At 36.8% G+C, this 12019-nt stretch overlaps 1 protein-coding gene across 3 annotated transcripts in view; it reads right to left on the reverse strand.

The window, feature by feature from the left end:
- The window catches only part of MPP7 (MAGUK p55 scaffold protein 7), a 157521-nt gene that overhangs the window by 110417 nt on the left and 35085 nt on the right, over positions 1 to 12019 (reverse strand). For all 3 annotated transcript variants that reach the window (XM_055805255.1, XM_055805253.1, XM_055805254.1), the window contains one exon: positions 4087 to 4253. In XM_055805255.1, coding sequence (XP_055661230.1) covers positions 4087 to 4123 — 37 coding nt within the window. In that variant the 5' untranslated portion in view covers positions 4124 to 4253. The remainder of the gene's footprint in view (positions 1 to 4086; positions 4254 to 12019) is intronic.

Below are 12019 nucleotides of genomic sequence, written 5' to 3' on the forward strand. Positions count from 1 at the left end.
AACCAGTAAAAGAAAGGACAGCATCTTTCAGTGTTCAGATGATTGCAAAGTCATCTCTGAACTTCACATTGCTTGCAGTGGTCTCACTTCACTGGGTGGTAATCCATGTGGACTATGGAGCAATCAGCATAACATTCCAACAAAATATTTCTACCAGTATTCCGTATAACCACATCACCAGCATGCAGCTTCAGAGGTCAAGATACTTCTTAAAGAATCAGAATACACTACTAAAAATGCAGTTTGGAAAAATACCCAACCATTTAAAACAAATTTAATATATTTATTTTGTATTACTACAAAACAGAGAAGAAAACACCAAACCCAGGAATATTTTAAAGGACGTGTGAACTTACAATATGGTTAGCAATAAACTTTGGGGTTTTTAATTTAGAAAAAACTAACACATATTCAGTTTTATAGGCTTGTAATACTGAAAAAACTCCACTATCTGGCACAACATTAGCTCCTATATGCACCCAAGAAGAAACAAATGTAAGCTCTGCACTTTTTTTCTTTCTATAATTTACAATATTCAAATTCAAGAACTGCTTCTGACTTTCATTATATTTAAGCAATCTCACACAGTTTTACGTGGTGGCTAAACTTGGCCCATAAATGTGATTTTCCCGCTGACAATACATGAATCAAAAACACAAAGTCTGCTTTGCACATTCATGCGCTAGTTTTTAAGGACAAACAGAAAAGCAGTTTTAAACTCACCAGCTGAGCAAGCTTGATACAGAGTTGAGAAGAAAGAAATCTGTAACAATTTTATGATGTTTTTCATGCTAAAACACTTTAAGCATAATGATGTCATCTTCATTCCACCAAAGTCAGCAATGAAGCTGCCGTCAACTTATGTGAAGCTGGGACTGCAAATTTAAATCTTCCTAAATATATCAGATAAGTGAATGCCAGACCTCACAGACTTGCTCTACCTGCAAGCGCAAAGTGCAAGTCTTCCTCAGTCTTTGGACTCTATTTGATGGGCCTGCACACAGAGTTTAAAAGCAGACACTTGTAACACAGAAAATATTAAAAGCCTCAGATGCAGCCTCATGCAGGAGCTCAGCCTTCCATTCAACATGGTTGCTTTAAGATAACTTTGACCTGACACTGACAGGACTATAAACCTTAAGGGAGGAGCAGGATAATGCATGTGTTATAAACAACGATATTTATTATTATCACATAAAAATAGGGTTTCTGTATGGTTAACGGAGAGTAGAAGAGAAAGAAGCATGTGCACATATAAGCCTTTCCCCTCCGTCTTAAAGTTAAGAAGCCAGATCAGATTGGTAAGGTACAAGACTAATTTCAATGTTGCTTGATGAATCTAAATGAAAACAAATATTTTAAACAAAAGATTGCAAATATTGTAGCCATGCTTTTGATTTATCACCATTTAAGGTCTGGCAAATGCCTCAAAACAGATTTAAGAGGTACAGTCTGTGTTCAGAAGAATATACAGGTTAAAACATGGCATAACAAAAGCACGTACGGTAACATCTCTAATAAAGTCTGTTGACAAAGTAAAAGCAATGTAAAATTAACACGAGTAAGTCAACATTTAGTCCGATCAAACGTGGCTCATCATGGACACTATCCTGCTTTTGACAGTGGCCTGATGCCTAAGACTACATTAAAAAAAAAAAAAAAATAATCATCAATGCTTCCATACTAGTGTCTGAGTTTCCAGTAGTCCATGACTTGGCAACTTCTCGATATTCACAGATGATACATTTCTATTTACTAGTCCTCAATGAATTCTTTCACTCATTTTTAAATCCAGGTTTACTTTTACTTCACCGGGATATAACAGACACAAAAATAAGCTAGGCTGGAGTTTTGTTTGAATGCGTTACTAAAACAGACTTTTAGCAGACAGGCTAAATGAAGCAGCGTTGCTACCCTAAAGGTGCATCTTTCTTAGGCCCCCAATAAGTGACTTGCTAATTCCACAGCATCCCAGATAGTCCTCTCATGGACTAGAGCAGTTTCAAATCAATGCATGTCACTACACCAGTTTATCCTGTCAGGGCAGGAGGAGAATTGGTCTATCCACCAAGGAACAACAGAGGTAAGAAAATCCATATTTTTTGTGTGTTTCTCTCTCTTTTTTTTTTTAATCCGAGAGTACTAGAACAAAAACAGTACTCTGATTAGAAACCACCTGTATCATAACCAGAACAGAAAGCACCGTTTCATGTAATCATTCAAAAAATACTTAAAATACCTATCATCGTCATCAGGAAATACCATAAAGAAAGTGGATATAATTTTCTTCTCTTTCAAAAATGTAATTCTTTTATTTAAAGAAACAATTTGCAACTTGCAGCAGAAAACAAATTGGATTTAACAAACAGTATTATTTAAAAGGAAGACATTAGTGGTGCGTAGATTTTGCTATATATTTCCTGGGACAGTGAAGATAGTTGAGCTTTATCACACACCATAATTATTAAAGGTGTATTTGGAGCATCATATGCATTAAATAGCATAGCAAAACATGGTTTTATAGACATTTTGTCACATATTTAGATTTAAAACACTCCCACTTTTTGGAGCCCTTTTCTTTATTCAGAGAGTACACCTGTGACAAATACTTCTGGAGATATTAACTTCCTTTAAACAACGAAACAAGCAAAATTGTTAGCATCAGGTAGCAGTCATCACACATCCCACTGCTGTTCATCTCAACAGGTTCTTGAGTCTTCTGAAACGCCAGAAGGCATCTGGCCAAGTAATAAAAAAAAAAATTTAAAAAAAAAAAAAAAAAAAAGAGAAAGGTGTGTTTTGGAAAGACACAAAATTTTGTGTGATAAAGAAAGCAAAGATCCAGAATGGACCCAAATCTTCCAAAATTCAGCTTTAGCATACTAAACAGCTTCAACTGCACTTACTTCCATGGGGGAAGGGGGAGAAAAGAAAGGCACGTAGAGTTAGAGCTTGGGGAGATGATAGTCAAATATGTTAAACCCAGGAAGAGGGAGATATAAAAAGCAAATAAAAACAAACAAACCCCTCCCTCCCTATGGTAATAAACACACACACATACACAACTCTGAAGAGTAATCTTTTCATCTAAGAAATTTTACATGGCCCTGAGATGTAGGAGAAAAAAAAACCATCACTGTACAGTCTATTTAAAATAAGAATCAAATGCAGTTCCTTATATATGTACTTTTTTGATTCCTGACTTGACATCTCCCTCTTCTGTTTTCAAGATCCTCCTATTACTACATAAAGCTGTGTGATCTAGAATAGCAAGGTATGTGATCTAGAATAAGCAGCACAGGGGTGGAAAGCAGGGATCTTTGTATTGTAACCTCAGCCAGATCATCTATTTACCGAACACCATCAAACAAAAATACTAACTTTAGTTGTCCTTAGAACAAGAATAAAAATACTGTCAGACAGAGCGTAACAGCAAGATAAGATTTAACCTCTGAATATAGCCTAATATTGCAACAGAGAAGGTGAATACTGTGGAAAGCTGCACATCTGCACTCCCGCTGCCTGTAGTCAGTGATAGGAACTGGACTCTTGACGTGGAAGGCGAGGGAAGGAAGAAAACTTGAGACAATATTTTTCTTCTCCTAATTTGTTAAAGAAGTGTCAAAACTAAATAGTCTGTGTTCAGAAATAACTCCACTGATAACTGTAACTCACAGAGGGGATAGTCTAGACTGCTGCAAGTGTTAAGGCATGTATGATATCATCTTCTTCCTCCACACACCCCACCCCCCCTTTTTTTTTCAAGTTAACATTGTAGAAACAATGCTCAGAGGTGAATCCAAATTCTTCAGATCCATATATAATATCTGTTTGGAGTTGTCCTTTTTTGGCGTTTGGGGGTGGAGGGGAAGAAGGTGGTGGTGGGACTTGTAAAAATTAATTTTACCTGTAGTGTTTCATATATCTAAATTAACTTCAGAGAGAAAAGGTTACGTTTAAAGTCTGAAATTAAGCATCTGTTGAGACTGTAATTAATTATCTTATTTGATGATTTCTTGAAATAGAGACCGTAGACTTAACAAATAAGATCTGGAGGAAACATGCAGTCCTCCTTGGCTTGCGTACCTGTGTCACTTCCAGATCCAGTTGATAACGCTGGCATGATTTAGTCTGCAGAGTATCACACAGGAACGTCAGACTAGGGCTCTGCAGCCAGAAGGCAGAAGTTAATTTCAGTTTAACTGCTTGCAGCCAAGTTGTCTTTGAAGATTTATGCTATCCCCCAGTTTCTCCTAGAAAGAACAGAAACAGAATTTTGCAATTAAGAATGCTGTTTTGAGACTCTTAAATCAAAACCTTATTTTGTGATAAAGATTGGATTTGGTTAGCTGCAGTTATTTACAAAGTGCTTTGCATTTATTTATGATTGTTAAGATTTTCCCCCAAGTGAAAAAAGTTTTGCTTTCTTCAGTCTAGCCTATATTCCCATTCTGCTGTAAAAATAATTAACACATTTCTCTCATGTTAATTATACTCTAACTCTAGTGTGTCAGGTATTTTGGAAATAAAGTCTAGTGTTATTTTAATAAAACAGTTAATAATATAAATCACTCACATTTTGCTACTACTTATCCCAGAAAAAAATTTTTTGCTTACTAGCATGGTTATTTATTCAGAGTTTCTACTTAACCTCCTTTCAATTGTTTTCAGTTCATTTAGGATCTGACATGCAATTTGTATCTGTAATCTGGAAATATAATCCAAATTTTAACTGAAGTTGTAAAAAGCAGGACTGGTGCAAAGACTTTTCAAAGGTAAACAGCAGTTTTGATTCACAGAGTTGACGGAACCATTATCATGCAGAGAGATCCTTTTAAATCCTGACTACTCTGTGATTGTGTGATTCTGTGATTTTTTCTGTAATTCATTACTACAAAGCCAGTATTTTTTAAGACATATTTATTAATAATTGCATAGGCCCACTGATACTAAATTTTGGGTCTCTCTTTTAACCAGTTCTTGAGGAAAATTCAGAGCAAATGTAACAAAATTAAAAAACAATTTCAAATATAAGTGAAAGTATTTAGATTCAAGCACATTAAAACATGAAACTGGAACACAAACTTGTGAAAAGAAATTCAGAGTTAAGACTGGAAATGTTTACTAATAGCAGGGCAGAGGCTGGTGTGTTTACAGGGAGAAGGAGAGGAGAGGGGGAAGTAGAGGTTACCAGAAAACAAGGGTTTTCTCCAGATTTCAGTACACCAAAAGGATCCTTGAAGAAAGTAAGTAGCAGAGTTCTGATTTAGCATAAGAAAATAAACAAACAGAAGAGCATTTTGCTGCTGGTGGTTTGTTTTTCGTTGGTTTGTTGGGTTTTTTTCAACACATTCATATTAATCAGAATGACTTTTTAAGTCATCTTGGCTCTGAAAGCGCATATTTTGGACACATTTGCTCTTGGCAACAGTCTTGTGGAAGAGTAATATACAGGTGCTGTAAACACCGTATGCTGTTCAAAATTTGTTTTTCACAAAAAAAAAAACCTAACCAAACAAAAACCAAAAACCCAAACCCCACATTGCTAAAAGTATTGCAACATATTAAGGGCCATCCACAAGATTTTGTTTAGTAAGTTTTAAATCAATTGTTAGATACAAGCTAGTTGTTAATTCATCCCTAGGCATAAGCCTATAGTTTAAATAGTCTGGCAACTTTTTAAAGTTGAGTGGTTTTTTTTTCTTCTCCTAAGCGTTTACCCAAAGAAAGATTCAGCATGTCAGCTTTCAAACTCCATTAAATCTGGTTTTCTGTTTTGGTTTTGGTTTTTTTTTTTTTTTTTTTTTTTTAAGGCGGTAAGTACTGCACAAGTTACAGCCCCGGATAACTTCTATGATGAAAAGGGCTGAATAAAACTTAAAAACCTATCTATTAAGATTGTTTTAGGGTTTTGGAGGTTTTTCAGTTACAGAAGTTTGTGGTGAAGAAAAAAAGTAACTTCTTACTTAAAAAACATCAGCTTCCAAATAAATATATTTACATTCATCAAATCAGCACAAAGTCCCTTAGCTTAAAATTTAAAATAGAGATCGGGAAATTAAGCATTTCAGAGTTTTCACATCTTATAATGACAATGTTGTAAAACATCTATATGCAAAGCTAGCCAGGGTGCAGATTAAAAAAATGAAAAAAGAAAAAAAAAAAAAGACATCATAGCCAAGGACACACTGTACCAATTAAGAGGAAACATATTCACTTTCCATTAATTCTTCTTGTTTTCTTTTTAACACATACAAGTACCATAAAGGAGAAGTCATGTTCTAAGCTCACTTACAGTCCCCAGCATGAGCACACCACTACAGCCATACAAAGGGTGGAGGCATTTTTAGTTTTCACGCATATAAGAAACCAGTTAAAACAAAACAATTTACTATTAATGGTTTGATTTTTATGCAACTTAAAGTACTTTCATCGATTAAAAAAAACCAAAACACACACATGCAAAGCATTCTCGTTATACCTGCATTATTATTAATCAGAAATTCAGGTTCCTTGAAAAAGTTCATTGCGAAACATAGTCTTGTAATCTACATACACATCATGTATTTTAACTCAATCATTTTCCTTATTTTTCTTTATTTCACAGTAAGTCATTCAATATAAAAAAAATCAAGCTCCTTATTATTTAAGAAACATATACGGCATAAAGTTATTCCCCCCAGATCCTAAATATATATTAATGAAAAATAAATGACCTGATGAAATCCTTACCAGTAAAATGCTTAATATTTTGCTGGAATGGAACGGGGACTTTTTTTTTTTTTTTCTAACTTGCAAATTAAGCTACATTTTTGCAGTGATGATGTTATTTTCTTTGGCTCGCTTTATTTAAAATGCTTTGGAAGTTTTTGCCGGAGCCCAGCCATAGGCATTGCTGACTGCTGTATGGAATCGATTTGCCGCAACACAGAAATACCAGCTGTTACAGTATGTCCTGAGAGGGATTACCGAATATTCTTAAATTGAAGTTCAATCCATCTTTCCATAAAAATTAGAAGCCAACGCCAGGAACGTAACAGCAGTATCAAGTGCACCTGAGGCATTTACAATACCCAGCAGGACTGTTACAACCAGCCTTTAAAAAGGGCTTATTTTTGAAATTTCATTATTCCAGTTGTACCTTGCTTCTATATATCACACTGTATCGGGTTTTGCTGGCACCCGCCGTGTGGAAACAGCGGCGGACGTGCGGCCCCGCGATACGCGCCGAGCCCCGGCGGGCCCCGAGCGCCGCCGCGCCGCGCCTGCCCCCTAGCGGCCACGGGGCCCGCAGCGCCCACCGGCCCGGCGGCAGCGGCACCGCGCCTCGGCCCGACTACGCCAAGTACTTCGACTCCCAGTTATTTAAACTTTAAAATTAATCATTGGTGAAAGGGGAATAACAGGTTACCAAGTTTTAACCGTTTCCGCCGGTATTTCCTCGCGTGATGAGAGACATTTGTATTTCTAGGGCTTTCCCGTCGAAGGACCAATATAAAAACCCAAAACAAGCAACCAGCCCCCCAAGCTGTCTGTAGAAGGCCCAGGAATGTTTCCGTGCCCACCTTTTGATAACCCCTGCACGCTACACAAACACAGTCATCAAGCCAGACACTGTGCTAGTTAGCTTCACCGCCAGGTTCATCAAGGTGACGTAAGTTATCACGGTGCCAGATCCCCCCCGTTACAAATAGCAAGGAGCAGGGCAGAAGTCTCCTGGGAACAACTGCCAAAACTGCAAAATCCTAGAATTACAGCTCTCCAAGGGAACCATTTTCCTGCATATCCCACAAATGAGAGAGGCCCCTTACCAAGGGATGCGGGGATAAATCTCGTTCCCAATCACCCATGTTGTCAGTTGAGGACTAGTAACGATGTACAGAGGCAGTCAGGTAAAACAAGAGGGTGGGAGGCAGCTGAAGAGTGCCAAGAAGAACAGCATTCCAAGTAATTTTAGCTATAGTAGCTTCTTTCTAGCATCCTCTGTTGCTTTTGAATGGAAGTGACTCCATTAGTCATGCAAGCGTTTTATTTCAGTCAAGTTCATTTTTCTACAAAAGATGAGGTAGGAAAGCTGATTCAAATTTGTATTTATGGCAAGCACCATGCATTTGGAGACAGCACACATGGATTCTTGGTTCTACCTTTGACTCCCCATCCAAACCTCAATAAAACTGCACAACATTTATTTCTGAAAGGTTATTTTACAAGTTACTCAGTATTTTTGGCACTTTAATGAATACAAATTGATTTTCTTCATATTTAAAAAGCAGGCTGAAGACTTCCGACTGATTTAAAACAAGTAAAAACATAAAAAGTATGAACCTATCAACGTTACAAATCGTGGGGGGGACGACACACGACACAACATGACAACGAATAACATGTAAGCCCAGGTTGTTTAATTCAAGAAACATTCAACCTGTTTTTCTAAAGGATGCTAAAGTTATGAAGATTGTAACCTTGATTTCCACAACTAAACGGGCATGCCTGCAAATGGTATTTGAACTACCAGATAGAGATTTCATGTGGAGACAGGAAATTTGACAGCCATTCAGTCTTGTATTCATCACGGGGCCTCAAGTAATTGAATGATTAGGGACATGAACACAAGTCTCCAAAACCTAGTCAGCACAGGAAATTGCCAAAGGAGGTTTTCTAGACTGGGAGAAGCAAAAGTGTTTTGGTAGATGAAATCTGAATTTAAAATGGCAGTCTACTCTTTTGGAAGTTGTAATGTAATGAGATCTTATTGAATCCTTAAACTTCCTGAGGAAGTTCCCACCTCCTCAATCACAGGGTCTCCGACAGGCTACTGGAACCTCCTTGCGGCTCCTGACTGGCTTCCAAAGCTGGTCAGCCACCCCTACAGGCTGTACATGCACATTGTCAACGGGAACCTTCAAAAAAATCTTGAACTGGAATTACTGCGTAGAGGAGACAAGGTGCACAAACATGATGGGACTTCAAAGGCTCTGCAGAAGCAGGCAGCTACGTCTGACTCATTTGGCTGTGGGTATAATGGAAATGAAAAGAATGGCAAAAAACAGCAAAACACTCTGGGTGGGTATAGAGTCCAATAAAAGAAAAAAAAAAAAAAGGAATATCTATGGCAACTACCACATGTTAGTAACTAATACACCAACATAGAGAACACGGACTCTCCCAAATTGAAATCAAAAGCAGCTGCCTTCACTAACTTTCTCCTGGTCTTGCCATCATATCAATCTTCAGGCATCAGAAGAATTTAAGGCTTCTGCATATTTTTTCTGTATAATGTTCTATCAGTGTTACCCCTTTTGCTTAACTTACACCACAGGGATGTTAGAAACAACCTCACTTCATTAAAAGGCTTTGAGAATAACAGATGAGAATTTAGACACTTTTAATCATCCATTGATAATGTATAAGCACTTGACATATAAACTTACACATTTGCGGGGACATTTTTAACAAATATACAGTTTGGAAAACCCATAGCTCTGAACTCATTGTATCTTGTAGGGTGCCTTGTACCTCCATGGCTCAAATTTAACTGTGAAGACCCAATGCATCAGAAAAGACATCTCTCTAGTTTCTACTTAACAGAAATTTTTTATAAATCGACAAAAAAGGTTATCTAAATGATAAAACTAACAACTAGCAATAAAACAAGAGAGTATTGAAGAAGCCAAGTACTGACAAACAAAACCACGGTGGTTACTAATCTCAGTGTTCACTCGTCTGGGGTGGTTATGTCCGAGAGTGCTCAGGTCTCACTACAATGAGAAGTTTGATCAACACCAGAACAAAGCAAGGCTGATTTCTAGTGGCCTTCCTGACTGTTGTGCCTAGGCTACATGTTTGGGCCTTCATAATTCCATTCTCTTCCTCTTCAAGGATTAGCTCCCACGAAACCCTTCCCTCACTGGATCATTAAGAGAAGACACACAACTCCAATCACTACCTGCCCACCCATTTCCAAAAACATGCCAGAAACTCATATATTGAGATCTTTTCTCTTCTGTCATGTTTGACTGCATTTGTTCAAAAAGCTCAGAAGACAGGCAGGAGAGGGAAAAAGTCAGCACAAGCATAAGATTTGCTTCCTTCAGAACTTGAGCAGTAACTCCTCTTGAAGAGCTTAATCCTGTGTCAACTGGAAAAATCTCACTTCTGTAGACACTCCAATAGCAACACTGAAATTGATACCCTAATTTTCTTCTTCCAGACTGTTTTCCCCCCCATGATATTCCTTCACCCAGATGGGGACCACAACACAAAACCTGTTTATCTACATAACACCTTTATCTGAACCCTCTTTAAATACAACTGTAAAGTACATTATTTCAATGAGTCAATCTAATGTAGAACTAAAAATGAAACAAAACATGGGATTTACTAAAATATAAAATATCTTGTAGGCAATACAGATTTAATTTATATATTAATTATGATCTATTGTACATTAAAAGTTTTAGACAGATCCTTGCTGCATTAAAACATAACTGTGCTACAAATGAAATACGTTCAGTAAGCAGCAATAGTGCAACAGCAGCAAGACTGAGTGCAACCTGCACCTTCCCTGTCTTTAACACAAAAATCCCTACATGAGCTCTGTCCAGACTCAGATTTTAAATGTCAGTGCTGGAACTGAGCACATTCCTTCAAATGCATGAAAACATTCTTTTACATACATTGCTAAAACTACCAGTTTAATTTAAAACAGCATCACTGTAGTTGATGTCAGATACCCTTAGATCCAATTTTCTGCAAGTAAAATGTACCAACTGACAGAATAATATTAGTTTAATAAACCAGTTTAATAAAGCTATTCATTAAAATGTGACATAAACTGTGTCACAGATCAAAGGTTGCTCTTTTGGTTTGAGTTACTGGTTGGGGCACATTTTTAACACTTTTCCCCTAGCGGCAAACCATTCTTTTTCTTGGAAAATACCTGTCAGCAGGTACCACAGCCTCTACATTAATTACCTGCACAAATAGTTTTGTCCTGGCATCATTTCTTGACAGTCTGTTTGAAAAATTTAACTAAGCACAGTAAATAATAAACCTTACTGGCCCCCCAAAGTACTGGAAAAAATCGACAACTTTAACATTTTCTATAAGTGAGAAAGTACAGCAAAACCTGCTGCAATGATCACCTCAGTGCTCCCTAACAATTACACATACTTTGCACCAAAGGGCTCTACAACTCTAATTTTAGGAATATACTCCGTATTTTAATAGTATTATAATGCAGTTTGATCCCTCATCTACAAAAGCAGATGGAAAATCTCTGATATAAATAAAACCAGGATTAAGGCCATGCTTAATAAAATAGTAAATGTTTAATTATGTATTTAAATAGTGTGGCCAAGTATTTGTGCCAACAATGTAATTTACTTCATAGTGCTGTGGCTCAACAAAAAATGCATGCATCAACTGAGGTCATCCTCAGAAATATATATATTCAAATACTGTTACTTCAAAGTCAAAACATCCCCTACAATGTTATTTTTTCAACTCAAAATTTTGTACTCCTCTAGAGCCAAATAAGGGACAGGTATTTTACAATGCTTCCGTATTTTATTACGGAAGCTTTGACCATCCCTTCTCTTCCAGATTAACTAATCTTCTGAACACTTCTCCTTTGTTCAGCATAATGTTCCATAATCCACTTCTGTCAAAATATGATTTATTTTTTAGATAGAGAAGATGGATAAAGGGAAGAGACAAATGAATGAATAATTTAAAAAATATGTATTTTTTTTTCGAGAGCAAAAGCAGAATAAACCTCACTTTAATATGAGCAATCTGAGAAATATATGCCTTTAGGTCAATTTTGGAAAAATTTTTGATTCATTAAGTGGTAATTTATTAGTTTCATCTTGAGTGTAAGTAACAAAAAACTTCCTTATGTGTACACATGCACAGTAAAAACAAAGTACTACATATGGACAGAGAGCTAGTTAGAGAAAATATGTGTGTTTGATTTCCAGAAGTTTACAAGCTCTTTGAGCCAAATTTCTTTGGGATG

Source organism: Falco peregrinus, chromosome 5 (genome assembly GCF_023634155.1).
Source record: "Falco peregrinus isolate bFalPer1 chromosome 5, bFalPer1.pri, whole genome shotgun sequence".
In the NCBI taxonomy this organism is placed as follows: Eukaryota; Metazoa; Chordata; class Aves; order Falconiformes; family Falconidae; genus Falco; species Falco peregrinus.